The sequence below is a fragment of the Brachypodium distachyon genome, chromosome 1, assembly GCF_000005505.3.
Source record: "Brachypodium distachyon strain Bd21 chromosome 1, Brachypodium_distachyon_v3.0, whole genome shotgun sequence".
Lineage (NCBI taxonomy): Eukaryota > Viridiplantae > Streptophyta > Magnoliopsida > Poales > Poaceae > Brachypodium > Brachypodium distachyon.
Genome location: NC_016131.3, coordinates 6,760,679 through 6,779,450, shown reverse-complemented (window position 1 = coordinate 6,779,450; position 18,772 = coordinate 6,760,679). Strand labels below are relative to the sequence as shown.

Below are 18,772 nucleotides of genomic sequence, written 5' to 3'. Positions count from 1 at the left end.
AAAAAGTATTAACTTTGTCCAAATTTTTAGAAAATCTCCCTCCATCCAACAAAGGATGTCTCAACTTTGACTAAATTTGAATGTATCTATACACTAAATCATGTCTAGATACATCCAAATTTTGACAAACTTGAGACATCGTTTGTTGGACGGAGGGAGTACTAAACATTTGGAATATCAAATAAGTACAATAAAAAAAAACACTCCCTCCGTTCGGTATTAAGTGTTGCAACTTTGTCTAGATACACATGTATTTACACACTAAAGCATGTCTAGATACTACACACTAATCTAGGGTTGTAGATGTTGGAAAAAAATCTATAAATTTGGTTAAAAATAAAAAGATTGACTTAGGACAAAGTTAGAACTTTTTATTTAGGAACGGAGGAAGTAACTCAATGTATACCTTAGTTATTTATTATATTCCTTACATAGCTTGAGGATAAGGAAAATTCATTTTTTGGAAAGTACACTTTTTTATTTACACGCTAAAACACGTCTAGATACTACACACTAATCTAGAGTTGTAGATGTTGGGAAATCTTTCTATAAATTTGGTGAAAAAAGAAGAAGAAGATTGACTTAGGACAAAGTTAGAACTTCTTATTTAGGAACGGAGGAAGTAACTCAATGTATACCTACCTTAGTTCTTTATTATGTATTCCTTAGATAGGTTGAGGATAAGGAAAAATCATTTTTGGAAAATTCTACGTGCACTCACATTGTTCTATTTAATTTTAATCATCACAAATTTAGAGTCATATTCTACATAAAAAGAGAGGGAAACTTCTATGTGCACCCACACTGTTCTACTTAAAAAAAAATACACTCCCTCCGTTCTGTATAAGTATTGCAACTTTGCGTAAGATACACATGTATTTACACACTAAAACACGTCTAGATACTACACACTAAGCTAGAGTTTTAGATGTTGGTAAAAATTGTCTATAAATCTAGTGAAAATTTAGGAAGTTTGACTTATGACAAAATTAGAACTTCCTATATTTAGGAACGAGGAAGTAATTCAATGTATACCTTAGTTACTTATTATATTCCTTAGATAGCTCGAGGATAAGAAAATTCATTTTTGGAAAATTCAACGTGCACTCACACTATTGTACTTAAATTGTAATCATCACGTAATTTAGAGTCATGCAACCATTAAGTGCTAAAGATACAATTTAGAACTACTTCAATCTCTCTCTTTTCAGTAAGAAAAATAACTCAAAGTAAACCATATTTCTTTTATTGTATTCCTCATATAGCTAGAGGATAAGAGAAATTCATATTTGAAAAATTATACAATCATTGACGCTGCAGTCACCGTCTGTGATGGTTGTATCCATCCATTAATTACACGCAATAAAACAATACTTATCCTTCTGATCTAACAGTCACACACGGTAATACTGATACAAGCGCGAAATCACAAACCCACGGCCAAAAAAAGACACGAATTTGTTGTAAAGAAACAACAACGATATATCGCGCCACGCCAAACGGCCATACCACAGGAATTGGAGTAGAGTGGCAGTGCTATGGTTCGGTCACAGCACAGGCGAGTTGAATCCAGCCATCTTCCAGCCTAGAAATTCGAACACACCCAAAAAAAATAAAGAGAGAAAAATTAATGGAATTAAAAGAGAGCCGTTGTGGGGGAACCAACGGCTCTATTCCCAGCCCCCGCTCCACATTGACCGGTTCCGCCTTTAAAACTCCCCATTCCTCCCGTCTCTTCTCCCCCAAATCCCCAGTTCACTCCTGCGCATCGCATCCATCCGCTTCGTCTCAGACCACCGCGAAACCCTAGAGAGAAGCGCCGAGCGAGAAGAAAAATCGGCGCCATGAACGACCTCATGACCAAGTCCTTCATGAGCTACGTCGACCTCAAGAAGGCGGCGATGAAGGACCTGGAGGCGGGTGGCGGCGACGAGACCGAGCTCACGGAGGCGGGCTGCGCCGCCGGCGGCGTCACCGACGAGCGGCTCAAGGGGTTCTTCAAGGAGGCGGAGGTGGTTAAGGAGGAGATGGCCGCCATCCGCGACGCGCTCGCCCGCCTCCACGCCATCAACGAGGAGGGCAAGTCGCTCCACCAGCCCGAAGCACTGCGCGCGATGCGGGGGCGCGTCAACGCCGACATCGTCGCCGTGCTCCGCCGCGCCCGCGACATCCGCGTCAGGCTCGAGGCCATGGACCGCGCCAACGCCGCCCAGCGCAGGCTCTCCGCCGGCTGCAGCGAGGGCACCCCGCTGGACCGCACCCGCACCTCCGTCACCGCCGGCCTCCGGAAGAAGCTCAAGGACCTCATGCTCGACTTCCAGGCGCTGCGGCAGCGCATGATGTCCGAGTACAAGGAGACCGTCGAGCGCCGCTACTACACGCTCACCGGCGAGGTCCCGGAGGACGAGGTGATCGAGCGCATCATCTCCGAGGGCCGCGGCGAGGAGATCATGGGCGCGGCCGTCGCGGAGCACGGCAAGGGCGCGGTGCTCGCCGCCCTGCACGAGATCCAGGACCGCCATGACGCGGCCCGGGAGGTGGAGCGCAGCCTCCTGGAGCTCCACCAGGTGTTCCTCGACATGGCCGTCGTGGTGGAGTCGCAGGGGGAGCAGATCGACGACATCGAGCGCCATGTCGTCAACGCCAGGGACTACGTCCACACCGGCAACAAGGAGCTCGGCAAGGCCCGCGAGCACCAGCGCAGCAGCCGCAAGTGCCTCTGCATCGGCCTCATCCTACTGCTGCTTCTCATCCTGATCGTCGTCGTCCCCGTCGTCACCAGCTTCAAGACATCGTAGGGAAGGAGGAGGAGCAACCACACCGGAGTTATGAACTTATGATCTGGACACTTGCAGTTGTGTCTAGTATCTTATTTCGCTTTCCTTTATTCCTCTAGTACTTCATTCGTTAATTTCCTACCCGGAATGTTTCTATATCGTCAGGATTTGGCTGATGATAGTATTATACAGTACATCTGTTCCATTAAATTGCCTCTTGAATCTGTGCATGAGATGAGATTTGGTGCATTAAGAGTAGTATGATGGATTATACATGATTGAAACATTACATGTTTCTCTAAATTGTTTGTCTGTGTTGTCTGTGTTATCTGCATCTTCTTAACTCATGAAACATTATACAGAGTATGTTGGAACCTTGTTGTAGTAAAATTTCTTTCAGGCGCCTTCCTGGGATCTAATATCCTGGAATACACTTATGGCTGCGTATGTTCGATGCAGAGAATTCGCTCCAGTGATTGAACGATATGCTTGCCAGTGGTGTAAGACCTGATAAGGTGACTGCTGTTACTTTTATCTCTGCTGCTGCTTGAGTCCATGGTTGGGTGCTTGGAGGACATGGAACTCAAGATGCTTTTTTGGCTTCTGCTTTTGTAGACATGTATTGCACATATGGGACTGTCAAATTACCTGCGATGTGTTTCAGAAGGCCTTGGATAAAGATATTAACTGCAGAAGGGGTAATTTGGGGGGAAATGGGAACTTTGCATCATCCATGTTAGTCAGGAAAGCAAAATGTTCTTATTTAAAATAATAAAAACGCCCACAGATGCGGTCAGATTCAATTTGAAGCAAAGGAATGAACATCACAAGTCGAAACCACTTCATCCATCTTAGAGAAAAGCCCCTCCTCTTCAGACTAAGGGCATCACCAACAGGACACTGATACATAGATTCCACCTCATCACTTTTCTCTCCGTTCTTTATCTTCTCTTTCAACTATTATGTCTGCGATGTTTTATTTTATACTTTTCTTTTTCATAACAGGCCTATTGTCATCCTCTATCTTAGTCTTGCTACCTGTGTCTTAGTGGTATCTTGTAGTAGAAATCATATCTTACTTTTTTTCTCACCCTCTCTGTCTTCCACGTCATTTTAAAGAAAAAAGAGAAGGTATACTATCAGCTGACTATACCTTGTTGGAGATGCCCAAAGCCTTCTCAAAATCCAGCTTCATAATTAAAACCTGCTTTTTAGACTTCTAACAAATTGCAATACCTCATGCAAAGACAAGATGACATCCATTATATTTCTCTCCTTCATGAAAGCATTTTGACAATGATGAATCAACTTGCATATGACCCTCAGATTTCTGAATTTAAACCTCACAATCATGGCTTTAGTAACAATCTTCAGTAGAACTTGCAAAAAACATATAGGCTTAAATTTTTGAATTTTATCAGCATCAACCCCTTTATAAAGTGAAGTTAATTGATTCTGCTAAGATCAATCTTATGAAATAAAAGGGATGAAACAAATTCATGATGTCCTTCTTAATGATCACCGAGCAAGATTGAAAATAGTCAGTAGGGAATCCAACAGGCCATGTGCCTTGTTTTTCTTCATTTGATCAATAACTTCTTCAATTTCTTGCCCCTCAAAAGGTCTATCCAACATTTCCAAATCAACAGCCTGAATTTTTTCTTCCTCTGACTAGACATTTGAATCCATCTGAAAGAGACATTTATTATCTGCACTAACATGTTTTATAAAAAGCAGTAGCATGATTCATTAATTTTGTGTCCTCTTATTTCCTCTTCCTCAGATTACCAACTGAAATAGTTCGTTTCCTCTTCCTTCCATTTGCCACTCTATGAAAGTACGCAGTATTATTACCCTCTTGAAGCAACCACTAACTACTAGATCTTTTCTGCCAAAACAGCTCTTCCTCCTCATGAATAAAATGAATCATAGTCTGTAACTCAGCACTTCTTTCCAATTGATCAAAAGATAAAAATGAATGTTCTTATGAATCTTCTAGCGACTGTAATTCGTCTTGAATCAATTGCATCTATTTTTGATATCCCCTTTTTCTATAAATTTGTGTCTTAGTGGTATCTTTCCTAGTCTTGGTACATGTGTCTTAATGGTATTTTGCAGAAGAAACTATATCTTACTTTTCTCTCACCCTCCCTCTTCCACGTTAGCTTAAAGCAAGAGAGAGGGAAGGTATAGTATCAGCTGACTATATCTTGTTGGAGATGTCCTAAGCCTTCTCAAAATCCAGCTTCAGAACTAGAACCTACCTTTTAGACTCCTAACAGACTGCAATACCTCATGCAAAGACAAGATGGCATCCATTATATTTCTCTTCTTCATGAAAGCATTTTGTCAGTGATGAATCAACTTGCATATCACAGGTTCCATCCTCACAATCATGGCTTTAGTAACAATCTTCAGTAGAACTTGCAAAAAACAGGTAGACTTAAATTTCTGAATTTTATCAGCATTAGCCCATTTAGAAAGTGAAGTTATCACACCATAATTGATTCTGCTAAGATCAATCTTATGACATAAAAGACATGAAACAAATTCATGATGGCATTCTTAATCATCACCCGGCAAGATTGAAAATAGTTAATAGGGAATCGAACAGGTCCATGTGCCTTGTTTTTCTTCATTTGATCAATAACTTCTTCAATTTCTTGCTCCTCAAAAGGTCTATCCAACATTTCCAAATCAACAGCTTGATTTTTTTCTTCCTCTGACTAGACATTTGAATCCATCTAAAAGAGACATTTATTGTTTGCACAAAACATGTTTTGTAAAAACCAGTAGCTTGATTCAATAAATTTGTGTCCCTCTTATTTCTCCTTCCTCAGACTACCAACTAAAATAGTTTGTTTCCTCTTCCTTCCATTTGCCACTATAAAAGTAAGTTGTATTATTATCCCCTTGAAGCAACCACTAACTGCTAGATTTTTTCTGCCAAAACAGCTCTTCCTCCTCATGAATAAAATGAATCATAGTCTCTAACTCAACCCTTCTTTCCAATTGATCCATAGATAAAAACATAGAGAATGTAATTCATATTCTATTTTTTATATCCCTTTTTTCTACCCCCCCCCCCCACCCACCCACCGACCAAGCCTTCCATATACTTCCTCACCGTTTTAATTTTTACTACCACTACTTTGAGATCATCTTTAGCATTAGCAGGCTCAGACCACAAAATTTTCACTCTTTTTTTGAACTCCTCATCATTCAGCCAACCTAACTCAAATTTGAACTTACAAGTAATCCTCTCCACTCTCTGCCGTGTATCATATATAATGGGTTCATGATCAAATAATGACTTGGTCACTTTCTGGCCAGTAGTGAGGGGAAAACTGATTTCCCAATCACTACTAATCAGAACTCTATCCAACCTTTCCAGAGTAGGTTGATCCTGCTGATTGGACCACGTAAATGGACCACTTGATAAAGGTAAACCACTTGATCACAATGGCATAAAAATTATTAGAATGGCTGCCCAATTGACACTGAAACTGTTCTTAATTGTGTTTGACTTCTGGTCTTCTCTAGCTTCAAGTTGATGATGTTAACGAAATTGATCGTTTGACTTCACAGGTAGTGGTGTTATCTGTGTTCCGTTTCCATTTTCTGACCGGGTTTTAATTCTTGTTACCTTTTCATGAAGTAAGTTCTCTAGATTCTTTTTTCTTCTTTTACTTTTCTTTTACCGCAAAACCTTCGAGTCACTAAGTACGCTTTGCTTCGCTGCACGGTTGTTATTGTTCCTAATCTTACACTGAATTGGTAGTGGTGGGCAGCCGGGTGTTTGGGTGGGGCACATCCCACTCAATAATTTTTGAAATCCTTTTTTATTAGTAGAAATTATAAACTAACATAGGAAAATATGACCATGGTGCATTTACCCCATAGAATAATTAAAACGCAATGTTTTGTCCCGCCCAATATTGAGAACCTGGTGAGTGCAACAAAGGAAAGGATGTTTCGTGAATGGGATGTGACTGCATGTATGTTGTTTCGTGCCAGTCAACACTAGTCAGAACTCAGAATGTAGTGCAGTGCATGAATTGGATTTGGGCGACATGAATATATTCAATCATGTTTTACTTTGCTCAAATGGGGTAATACGGGGAAAACTTTAGATAGGTTAATTTGTGTCACAAGTTTGTTTAAATATGACAGTCAGTAAGAAATCACAAGGGGTGTGCATTTCAATGTTGGAAAAGAGGGTACATCGCCTAATGGTGTGGTCACTGTTCTATGCATGTAGCTAGGCACGCTGGTCTGCTGGACAAGGGGTGTGTGGTTCAACATTGAACCTGGAACATAACAACTTGGTTGTATGGTTGATCTACTTGCACGAACAGGCAGGCTTTGTGATGTTCTAGGCTTAGCTAGGAGGATGCCAATGAAACCAATGGTTTCCTTGTGAGGTTCTGTTAAGGATGCAAATGGCTATATTACTTTTCTAGAAAGGAAACATCTTGATTGTCAGATGGAAAAAGAAGTTTTGGCATGGCAATGAAACAAAAAAAATTATCACATGCATTGCGATTGCGTGAAGTTTATATACTCTCTCCGATTCATATTAGTTGTTGCTGATAATATGGATCTTATATTATTTTTTTGACGATCAGGATGTTTTCATACTCATGGTGTTGAAGTGGTCACGTTGGTAGCATTGCTATTAGTGTTGCTATTGAGGTAACTGTTACTCCCTCTGTTCTTAATTAATCGGTGCTGGAAGTTTTGCAAAAAAAACCCTTGCTATTTTCTGAAATTGACCTGCCGTCCACGTTCTACCAGAACTTCTGCAAAAAAAACTGTAATTTTTCGAAGTTAACGCGCAGTCCACTTTCAATTGAAGATGTGTACTGCAGGTTGATTTCGTAAATTAATAGTTTTTTTTTTGCAAAATATCCGGCGCCAATTAATTGGAACAGAGGAAGTACAAAGGAACCTTTTTGAGGCTAAAACTACAACTTACAGTTGTGTTGCCGTTTAGTTTTGTTGTCCATGACTACTATCTAGTGTGGTACTCCGTATTCGATACCACAGGAGCAGTGCACCTGATGTTCTATAGCCCAAAGACCAACGTGCCCCAGTTTGTCCTTGTTACTTGTGCTTCCGTTTTGTTTGTGGCAGATCTCCTAACTATGTTTTGTGCTGGCCTCTTGGAAGAAAGATTCAAGAAAGCTCGAGAGTTGAAAATGGATTCAACATTATCTAGCCTGTATTTTTCACTTCTTTCCAAATTCAACAAGCTCACCTTTCCAACTCGCAGTTTTCAGTAGTGTTGTGTATACCTTACTTTTTCCCTCGGATATTCTGCTGCCCGTTAGTTCTGCTTTTGTTGAAACCATCCGAGGTACTTGGGTGATCGCGGAGCCGTCCGCTTGGATTGGATCTTTGGCAAGAGGTGTGCATCGCCAAAAACGGCTAAGCAGCACATGTCATCAAGTAGGTCCGCGTCGTTCTTCGGTTCGTCCGTTGGTTCCTCTCGGCACTCACTCACCCACTCGTAGTAGTTTTCACGTGGCACATCAAATTGAAACACGGTATAGTGCAGTACATGTGTCCTGCGGAATTAGTGTGGTGTATGGGATCATGTGAAACGGCGCACATGACACTTGAAATTTACATCTTCTCTCTATCGTTGCTGAGCCGTCGCCAGCAGCACGGCATGTGGTAGCCACGGAAAAATCGATGCGCAGGCACAGCGTCGTGGGGCTCGTGTCCGTGAATAATCGGAACTGCCCGTGGCCGTACGAAAAAGAGAAAAGACGAAGGAAAAACGTGACGGCTCGTCGCGCGGCGCGGGGGCCGCGCGCGATCCGGGCTTGCAGCGACCACGGATCCGCAGCTGAGCACACAGGATTGGGCAGATTCTTCCGGATGGGGCGTGTGCGGCTGCGGCGGCCGCATCGTGTGCACGCCAAATTCTCTCGCCTTCCCTTCCCGTTCCCGGGCCTCCCTCCCTGCTCCCTAGTAGTCTCTCTACCTTATCTCTCCCGGGTTGGCCTCTCTACACCTTCGCGCCTGTGGCTAGCAGCTAGCTATCAGTATCACCTTGCTCCAAAAGCTCGCGTGCATCTCCGCTTACTTCAAAACCCGAATTCTTGTTGGTTTCTCCAGTCCCTTCCCGATCGACCCCCAGCCGTCGTGCCGCCAATGAACATCTTGAACCAACCCATCCACCCGGCCGCGGCCAAGGAGATCGGCGGCGGCGTCCAGCTGGTGCCGGCGTCGGTCCGCTTCGACGGCACGACCACGGCGCCCGCCGGGCGCTCCCCGAGGTGGCAGGCGCAGACGCTGCGCCGGGCCAGCAGCTACGTGGGCGCCGACGAGGCCGCCGCCGCCTTGAAGAGCGCGTCCAGCTCTACGGCGGGCGCGAAGGCGCAGCAGGCCGCGGCGGGGCCCATGGTGGCGCCGTTCCAACCGGTGACGCTCAACTTCCTGCGGTCGCTCCTGGACAGGGAGAGCATGACCTCCATCGCGGTGGAGGAAGACGGCGGCGGCGGCGAGGGCGGCGTGGCGTCGTCTCCTCCGATGCACGCGCTGCGGGTGGTGGTGTCGTCCGCCGTGGCGCTGGACGCGCGCCAGACGGAGCTCATCGCGCGCAAGATGCGCCGGATCACCGGGTTCGTGAACCTCGCCATCGAGAACGTGGTCGACCCGTCGCTCATCGCCGGCTTCGTCGTCTGCTACGGCCTCGGCGACTCCCACGCCATCGACCTCAGCGTCAAGGGCCGCCTCGCCGCGCTCAAGAGCCGCGTCGACTCCTTCGACCGCGACGCCACTGCAATGAGCTGAATCGATGCGTCCGAGTCCATCCATGTCCATCCCATATTCGCCCCCCGCGCGCGGCTTCATCATATCCCATGAATGAATGAAGCCTATACACACAGATCAAACGCCCAAGAACAACAGTTTTGCTATGTACTCCTAACGTTGTTGTAAATCGCGAGACACTAGCTGCTACTACTGCATACCAAAGTTGTGTATGTAATTTTTGCCTGCCGGAATACGGTCGACGCGGAAACAGCAGGCTCTACGGTTTGTACCTATATGCTGTTGTAAATTTTACAGCTCTGTAATGTAAGAGCAGAGGCTGATGCGAGAAACCTGGCTTAATTCTCCTCTTCTTTTCCTGCCAACTACGCTGCTGCTGCTGAGTGCTGAATCCAGCAATGGAAGAGCTGCTACTTGTGAGGGTTAAACTTCTGATTTGTATTCAGCGTCGCACACAGATTACTAATGCTTGTTTTATGCAAAACTATTATTGATACTGACGGCAACAGAGTTTCATTAGTGTCTTATTATTCCTGGGCATGAACTGTGTAGATGGAGCAAGATACTGCCATCGAGTACATGAAAGAAGTACAAAATCTGACAGTTATCGGATAGGGCGGTGTAGAACAGGAGCTTAGCTGCGGCGGTGCTGCACATCATATGACTGCAAACGGGCATGGATCAAGTACGGTGCTGCAGGGCCTCGGAGAGGTTCTTGAGCGCCTTGTCGTAGGACACGAACCCCATGAACCAGAACTCGTGATTGTCCACGGTTGAAATCTGGATGTACCTGTCGGCCCGGTTCCACATGCTGGCGGACGGGCTCACCGTCCTCAGCTGATTCAGGGGAAGCACCACCTGCAAATGCAATGCAATTCGATCGATGATTCCCATGTGAGACACTGCTGAACTTGCAGCTAGGGAGTACAGTCTACAGAGCAGTGGCCGCTTGCCTTGTAGTACATGGGCTCGGGCGGCTGGGCCTGGGCGGTGGGGCCGTGGTAGTAGGGGAGCGGGGCGTCGCTGCAGAAGGCGAGGCGCGCGGTGGAGAGGTAGAGCGTGCCGATGATGGGGCCCGTGGAGGTGGAGAGGTAGCAGGCGTAGGCCTTGCGGAGCTGCTCCCCGGGCACGGCGCCGAACACCTGGTGGAACACCCTGTCGTGCCCGCCCTCCGCGTACACCTTCGTCCCCTGGGTCAGCCGCGCCACCGCCGCGTCCGCCATGTTGGGAGCCGTCCGAACTGTTCTCCTCAATACCAACAACGAAAAGGAAAAAGAGTGTCAGATGTGCGCGCAACACGAATCGAAGCAAGAAAGGAGAGTGTCTGAGTGCAGGGGGATCGATATGTACGGTGGTTCCAGATGTTGCCGGTGGTGTCGGCGGCCTTGCGGGTGCCATCCTCCAGCAGCTTGCCGTACCGCCCCAGCGCCTTCCGGATGGCTGCAAGCCGGCACAAGAGCACGCAACGCGCGGGCGGCATGAGGAGGGTACATACAGAGAGGAATCAATCAGGATGAGAGCGTTGAGGCTACGGCTACATACACTGGCAGGTGGACGGGGAGGCGCTGGCCGGGGTGACGAGCACGTAGGGGTTCCCCTCGCCGTTGCTCTCTGCTGTGACGGCCACGGCCGTGGAGTGCGGGCGCGGGGCCTGGTTGCCGCCGTGCGGTGGGTAACCTGGCGCAGGGGCGGGCGCAAACGACGAGGCCATGGATGATGGAGTTGATCCGACCCGATCGATCCCACACGCAAAATTGATCTGGTCCTGGAACGGGGAAGGAATGCTGCTGGGTGTTTCTGTCGATTGCCGATTGATCTCTTGGAGAGTCTAGTGGCGGCGCGCGGAAGGAATTAATGGCGATAATGCTAAGGTTATCTGCCGCGTTTACTTTTTGTTGGGTGAGGAAATGGAAAGGGAAAGGGAGAGGAAGGCGTGCGGTGCAGCTGATCGAGGAATGCGAAGGTGCTGGACAAGCAGAATATCTTCATCTGGGGCTTTGCGTCCGCGATCTCCTGCGTACGTTTACCGTTACCAATGCGAATTCGCGTGCCTGTGCTGCCGCGGCGGTGCCTTCACAGGGAAGGAAAAGTAAAGGAGGGACGTGGTGCGGCGGCCCAGAACCAGAGATGAACGGCTGCGCGACTTGCCAGGAAAACAGTCGGGCCGACTGGTAAGTGCTGTGGCATCGGATTACCGTAGTATTTACGCCATACTCCATTACGCCCATACAGCATCGAATGCTCCATTACGGAGGGTACAGATTCTCTATTGTCTGGGCTTTGGCCCAATTACTTGTGACTCTCACACGGTCATGGACTTTGGATCCGGTACACGAAGTTTGAGCCCGTACGAATCTCCAATAATTGGTACTCCGTATCTTAGATTGTAAAAAAAAAATCTCCATCTTCCAAAAAGCATGATGTACCGATTCTAATAAGATGTATATATAAGAGACTTCAACAGTGTATGCCAAATAGAGGTGCTAAATTGCTATTTGGCTTTTGGCATCGTTTTTCAACACTGTGTGCCTGGTGCCAAATCAGAAAAATTTGGAACTAGAGCACCTACTTGCTAAGATGCTAAATCTGGCTGGCAAATAAAAAAACCGATCGATTCCTTCACTCGCACCATTGGCACGGAATCAGTCCTCTGCACTGAACCGTCGGAGGCCGATTAAGAGGACGCCGGAGAATCACTTGGGAATCGAGGGAAAACAGATGGCGTTGGGCGTAGCGGCACAGACGTGTTCGGAGCCGGCGTTGGGTACAGCGGTACGGGTGGCTGTGGACGGAGGCGGCGATGGGAGGAGAATCGGAGGGCGGCGGCAGCCTTGTCCAGCACGAGCTGCCTGGGCTGAGCCGCAAAGGTGGGGACAGGTGGCGCAGGCACAGGCGGCGACGAGCGTAGGCAGAGGCGCAAGGGCGCAGGCGAAGGGGGTTGCGCGCAGGCAGAGGCAGCGACAGGCGCTGGAAGAGGCGAGATTCACTTTCTCTGTGTGGTTGGGAGAGATAGGGAAGAAGATAAGGTGGATTAGTTTAAGGTAGTTTATTCATTGGTGGGTCCTACTTGCATGCAAATTTGGCTTCAACTACATTGTAGAAAAATTAGAATTTAACATTGGTGCCAAATTAGGTCTAGGTGGCAAATTTGGCATTTGGCACATTGTGGAAGCCCTAAGTTGCCTAATACTACCTCCTTCTCATATTAACTGACTCAAGTTTGCCCAAATATGGATGTATCTATGACTAAAATGCGTCTAGATATATGTAATAAAAAGTCACTTAATATGTGACGGAGGGAGTAGAAAATAAGAGAATGTATCCATTGCACTCACATCACACAGCGTGTGTGCATGGGTTGTATGTTAATCCACATACAACCTTGTCCTTTGTACTCATGTAATCCCTGCCATATCATCAAAAGGTTCTTTTTTTTGTAAACATCAAAAGGTTCTAAGTTGTAGTTTTACTAACACATGTCATACAACCGTTGAAGATGTCCTCACTGTTAGTCGTCTACAATTGACCAAGTAAGCCACTGGGCCTAACTAAGTTTTCTTTTTCGGTTTGCCTAACTAAGTGGCTTTAACGCTTCGTTCTAGTGCCCATCATTGTGTCCCTTTTGGTGGCTATGTGTGTTTCGACCTAGAGGCCGGGAGTTTGATACTCCTTGGTGTATCGCTCGATATAACTTTGAAATCAATAAAAAAGCTCTCCTTTTCGACCACAAAGTGGTTTTATACCAAGCAGGGGCTAATTCCCAGTCCAGCCGTGAGCCGCCGCCGGAGATAGAATAGGGTTTTGAGTTAGATCTATCCGGAGTTTGTTGGTTGCCCTCACCTTCAGTCGCCATCTTGGCGTTGTGAGGTGTGGGGAACCTTGGTCCTCTTATTTTCTTCCAGAAGTTTTTAGTATTTTGAGTTGTGTGGTCTTCATCGGCAACGCTATGGTGGAGGGTGCGACGCCGTCAAGAATAAAATTACTTTGGTTCTTCCTCTGCTGCGGCGATGTCTTAACGGGCAGTGCCACGAGGCAAGAGATTTCTACTCACCGCGGGTTCGATGTGTCCGATCTTGCGGTTTTTAAGTTTGTGTCATCGCATATCTGTTCATATGAATTTGGTGAGTTTTTGTCAGTGTGTCATGATGCTTTCGGTGGTATGGTTTTTTGTGGTTTTGAAGTGCTTCTCTGGTGTTCTTGTGAAGATCTTGCAGTTCGACCCTATACTTTTAGGGGATCATCCACGGCCCAAGTACGTTCAACGCGGCTTCCCATCTTTCTGGATGGGCGACTCAAGGGCCTTTCTGAAACCTTTGAAGGTAATCAACTTCGTGCAGGGGTGCGAGCGTAAGTGTTGCCGCTCATGTCTAATTAATTGCAGTCTTTTTGCTGAAGCACCGACAATATTTCATGGTGCAAAGATTAGTATCGTGGGGAAGATTTCTTCAGAAGATTTCATTGTAATTATTAGTCATAAGAGTTACTTTGTAAATTCTTGGATCTATGTTCCAAAAGCATTGTATGTGTAAAGTTTGAATAAAGTCTAAAAAAAGTGGTTTTATACCGTGTTTGGACATAGATATTTACTCCCAGAATTCGAAATGGGCACTGGCTAATCCCCAATTCACTTAGCTTGATGGCCTAAGAATGGCTATTGGAAACTCGGAATACCAAGCGGTATTCCGCATGCACCCAGTTTTGACCACCTCCTGCTCCATTTTCAGTTGTAATCGACCTCTCCTGTTTTCTCTGTGCCCACTTACCTCTTTGAATTTTTGATATTTTTTATGAGTTGGTAGTTGTGAGCACAGAGGGGCAGCAGAAGACTTTCAAAACAGCAAGCTGCTCCTCACAAGCATTTCAACAAACACCTTGTGTGCATGGAACAAATCTGAACCGGTATATGAAATCTGCAAACACCGAGTTCTTGAACCTGCACACAAGATTAACAGCTGCAAGGATAACTTACTAGAACATCAATATCCCAATAGAATCATCCATATATCAAAGAACACAAGTATGCATTGGCTCAAGTGTCAACTCAACCAAATAGCACCAAACTTGAGCAATAGATACCAATAGCAAGTAGGGATGATGAACATCAACACATATAGCAAGGGAATCACCTAATCAAGTGGAGACACAGAGATTTACGTGGAAACACCTTGCGGGAAAAAACCACGGGCGGTGGTGAACACGGACTTCACTATGAAGATGAAGAGTAGAAAGTGAAAGCCAACAAGTATGGAGAGGCCCCAAATCCCAACAATCTCTCACAAAGTTGGGTGGATTTGGTGGACCAAATGACTCTCCTCTCACCATAACCCTAGAACTCTCAAGAACAAGACAGTGAACTCTCTGTCTATTTTCGAGCAAGGGGAGAGACCAAATCGAAAGCTTTGCATTTAGCCCCCTCAACTTCCTAACATGTGCAAACAACTCCTACTTCAGCCTACACATGTATAAGTTTTGTTTTACATGATTAACAAGCCAAAATGGCTCTGAAATGGTGAAATTAAGAGCTGCACATCACAGTAGTGTAGCAAATCACTAGGGATCAGACATCTCTAAAAGCATATAGTTACTCTGTTTCAAAATATATGACATATAACTTTTGTTAACGGTCTTCATGATAGATCTTCTAATCTTGATTTGCGATTTTAAATGTTATTTATAAACTTGACCAAAATTTAACAAGTTTGACAGTCAACTAAAGTTATGTGTCTTATATTTTGGAATGGACGAAGTATACTCTAAAGCTAAAGCTAAAGGATGGTGTTTTTTTTCATGCAATGAGAACATGCCCTATCAATAAAGATCGAACTACCCAGCATGTAGCGAGGAAAATGACAAAATGTTTACCATCCGTAACACGAGAGCAGGTCCCGTCACAATCTATTTGTGTTTCCGCGTCCGGACCCTTGTGCTACACATCTCAACTTTAGAACCATAACAAAAGCAAAAAAGAAAAAGAAAGAAGCCCCAACGTGTTTGACCAATGGTCAAAAGTTAGACAAAATGCATAGTTGCATACACAAATTAGTACATAGTTGACGTGTTTTTACCGTGGAGCACCCAAGTTAGTTTAGCTACCCATTCGATTGTTGGTCCTGGTCTGATCTGTCTTTAGTTAATCTAGCACTGCAATGTTTCTTAGTCCACTTGATTTTGCTCATAAAAAAACCGGTGCCCCTCTTTCCGTCACATAGTTATAGAAACAAATGATTGCAATTTTTTTGGGTGCCCGTCCCCATGTGTGATTTTAGACACGGACATATAGACACATATAAAAGATGGAAACACACCATGTGCCGGCAGTGCGGCCGAACAAGGGAGAGGTGGATTCTATTGACACTTTGAGGCTTCGATGTGGTGAGTGTGCGGCCAGCAGCACCTACTACAACTCTACAAGTCTGCTAAACAAATCCATTCATACAACATTAGCTCCACGATATAACTTCACGTAGTCCTGACTCCTGAAAAACTAGACCCAGCAAAAAATGCAAAAGTGCTCCGCGATGTTTTCTGAGGCACGTGAAAAACCGCATTTGGTTCGGTTTGGTCGCTAAAATCCAAACCGAAATTTCGTTAAAGCAAAACAAAGACCGAACACAAGCCCGTGCCGAACGTGGGAGAACGGGCGCCGCGCGCATGCTGTAGGCTGTACCCAGAGCACCGCGACACGACGACGCGGTGGCGCCGGGATCACGAGCTAAACGAGAAGCGCGCACAGGCCACCGACCAGGCCACGCCTTAGACCTCAGGCCCACAAGGGTCAACAGTCACACGAATTGCGAGGCGCACAGGCTGCCAGCCAGCCAGCCAGCCAAGCCCCCTCGGTTCCCATCCGACGTGTCACCGCGTGCTGACCTGGCGCGCCCCTCCCGCGGGCAAACCCCCTTCCCGCCTCCCGCCCGCTGCGTGCCGGAGCGTGCCAAGGCACGCGCGCCGACGCGCCCCACGCTCCCTCCCCCTCCACATCACACCAAACACGGAACCCCACCAATAAAACACCACGAACCCCTCCGCAGGCTCGCCCACGGATCCCGTTCCGCCGCACGGGATCCCGAAACCGTGTCCACGTAGGACGCCACGCAGGAAAAAGGAAGGAGGGAAGCGGTTGCGGCTCGGAATCCTTCGCCGTGCAAGCTTCCTCTTCTTCGATCCGAACGCCTCATCTCCAGACCTATTTGTACGCGCAGCGCACGCTTCACGCCGCCGCGAACCGCGAGCCCCGTCAAGTGCTTTTGCCTGCTGCTATTTACCGCCGATCCGGAGGGCGCCGGTTCTTCAATCAAGGGCATCGCGCGCGTGGGGGAGATCGAAGAGGAAAGAGCTCGCGCCCGCCCGGTCGACGATGGCAGCGGCGGCGGCGGCTTCCTCCGTGCGGGGTTGCGGCCCGGCGTCCGCGTCGACGGTGGGGTTCTCGTCTCGGCGGGCCTCGTTCTTCAAGCCGCTGCCCTCGCGACGAGCGTCGTGGGCGCGCGCGCGCGCCGTGGTCGCCGACGTCCCGTCAAGGGGGATGGAGGTCCGTCGGGAGAAGGGGTTGTTGGAGGCCATGATCGGAGGAGGAGAAGAAGAAGTCCGCGAGGACGAGAAGATCGGGGAGGAGAAGGTGGAAGGGTGGATGCGGGAGTCGATCGCGGAGATCGTGCGGCACGTCGGGGAGGCGCCGTTCCTGGTGCACCTGTTCAGCGACGACGACCGCGTGACGATGCGGCGTGAGCCGGCGTCGGCGGAGGCCTGGCCGGACGTGAGGCGGCGGTGGGGCAGCGGCGGGCAGCGGCGGCCCGACGGGATCATCCTGGTGGAGCAGGTGGCCGCGGCGGCGGTGGAGGACGGCGCGGAGGCGGCGCGGCAGGTGTGGGGCCTGGTGGTGCAGGCCCGCGGCATGGAGTGCGCGGCGTGCTACGTGCTCGACACCTGCCGCGTGCGCTCCCCGGCGGGGCTCTGCACCCACTTCTGCCTCGCCCGCGCGCAGTGCTTCGGCGGGGAGCCCCTCGAGCTCCAGCTCCGCAACGCCTGGCTCAACCGCCTCTCCGGCCACCGATAGCCCCGCCCGCCCGCCGCGCTCCTGTGTACCACTACTAGCCTTAGAACACCGCCGCGCCGCCTCTAGAAGACGCCGAACGTGATGCCTCCTCCGGCTCGGTTTGGTCGGGAAGAAAGAACCATCGATTCGATCGGGAAGCAAGGAACACACTGATGATTCTGTTCTTTTGTCTTTCCGGTCTAGTTTTCTCCCCTGCGCCGCGAGATGGATTACATTGTGATCGGGTAATCGAAATCACGATCCAACCCGCGTGGATTTGTACAGATTATACTGATTGTATTGCTTGATTATTATGAAACGAAAAGCAATTGATCGTTCTACAATGGAATCTCCCGAGTTCTTGAGTTTCTTGATTCGGTACGACTTTTTGCGGTTTGTTGGCTGCAGGTGAAGTTACATGCGTCTCAGTTACGGCATGATAATTGAATACAGTATGATGACTACGGTTCCATACTTCCATTGACATGGAAGATGCGATACGTTTTTCTATTTTCCGTTCCTTTTTGACTTGTATGAATCGAGACAGTTAACGGAACGACATCATTTATTATCGAGTAATTAAATCATCCTGACGTCAAGAGTAGGATTTTGGGGATGCGTAGTGTGAGACATAATTAAAAGCCTGAACGTGGATTGCCGGCCCCATTGCTGGTGCTCGAGATCTTTTTCTCGCTTAGCAATCGCAGCTGCAGGTCACCCCGACGATGACGACGACGGACTACTCAATGGGGGGCAGCTTTGATCGAGCCCTCAATGCTGCGCAGTTTCGATCCCTCACGTCAAGTGCCATCCAATTCGACATCGTCAGGAGTCAGGTCTCAGGAGTAGTATAACTTCTTTTTTCTGACAGAAGTAGTATAATCTGCTTGGCTCGCTTTATGACAAATGAGCGGTCAATTTTGAAGCCAAGTTACCCCGATGTGATCACCAGGAGTGTTAGCTACGACTACTACTAGTAGTCTGCTACGGATAGATGAAGACGACGTCCGGCGATTGGTTGGAGTAGAAGGTTTCTCCATCCACCCAAACGAGCCTATATTTATCTCCTCTTCGCCTCGGGTACGGCGGATTAAAATGCAGAGTTTTATCCGGTACTCATATGTCCCTGACGAGGATAACTTCTTCGGATGGCTAGCTTCCACTGCTACTATCACTGCCT

At 47.6% G+C, this 18,772-nt stretch overlaps 4 protein-coding genes across 4 annotated transcripts; 3 read left to right on the top strand and 1 right to left on the bottom strand.

The window, feature by feature from the left end:
- Positions 1 to 1,718: 1,718 nt before the first annotated feature.
- On the top strand, positions 1,719 to 3,072 carry LOC100845035 (syntaxin-related protein KNOLLE). Its single transcript, XM_003559990.4, has one exon. The coding sequence runs from the start codon at positions 1,845 to 1,847 to the stop codon at positions 2,796 to 2,798; it is 954 nt and encodes a 317-aa protein (XP_003560038.1). The 5' UTR covers positions 1,719 to 1,844; the 3' UTR covers positions 2,799 to 3,072.
- Positions 3,073 to 8,670: 5,598 nt separating this feature from the next.
- LOC100837120 (ATP synthase delta chain, chloroplastic) lies at positions 8,671 to 9,911 on the top strand. Its single transcript, XM_003559404.4, has one exon. The coding sequence runs from the start codon at positions 8,940 to 8,942 to the stop codon at positions 9,579 to 9,581; it is 642 nt and encodes a 213-aa protein (XP_003559452.1). The 5' UTR covers positions 8,671 to 8,939; the 3' UTR covers positions 9,582 to 9,911.
- A 157-nt stretch (positions 9,912 to 10,068) lies between these two features.
- Positions 10,069 to 11,579, bottom strand: LOC100839868 (GEM-like protein 1). The gene is made up of 4 exons (XM_003559978.4): positions 11,103 to 11,579; positions 10,911 to 11,000; positions 10,514 to 10,800; positions 10,069 to 10,418 (listed from the first exon to the last, which is right to left on the bottom strand). Exons 1-4 carry the CDS (start codon positions 11,269 to 11,271, stop codon positions 10,242 to 10,244), a joined length of 723 nt encoding a protein of 240 aa, XP_003560026.1. The 5' UTR covers positions 11,272 to 11,579; the 3' UTR covers positions 10,069 to 10,241.
- Positions 11,580 to 16,712: 5,133 nt separating this feature from the next.
- LOC100838044 lies at positions 16,713 to 17,941 on the top strand. Its single transcript, XM_003559973.4, has one exon. It carries the CDS (start codon positions 16,918 to 16,920, stop codon positions 17,611 to 17,613), a length of 696 nt encoding a protein of 231 aa, XP_003560021.1. The 5' UTR covers positions 16,713 to 16,917; the 3' UTR covers positions 17,614 to 17,941.
- Positions 17,942 to 18,772: the final 831 nt, after the last annotated feature.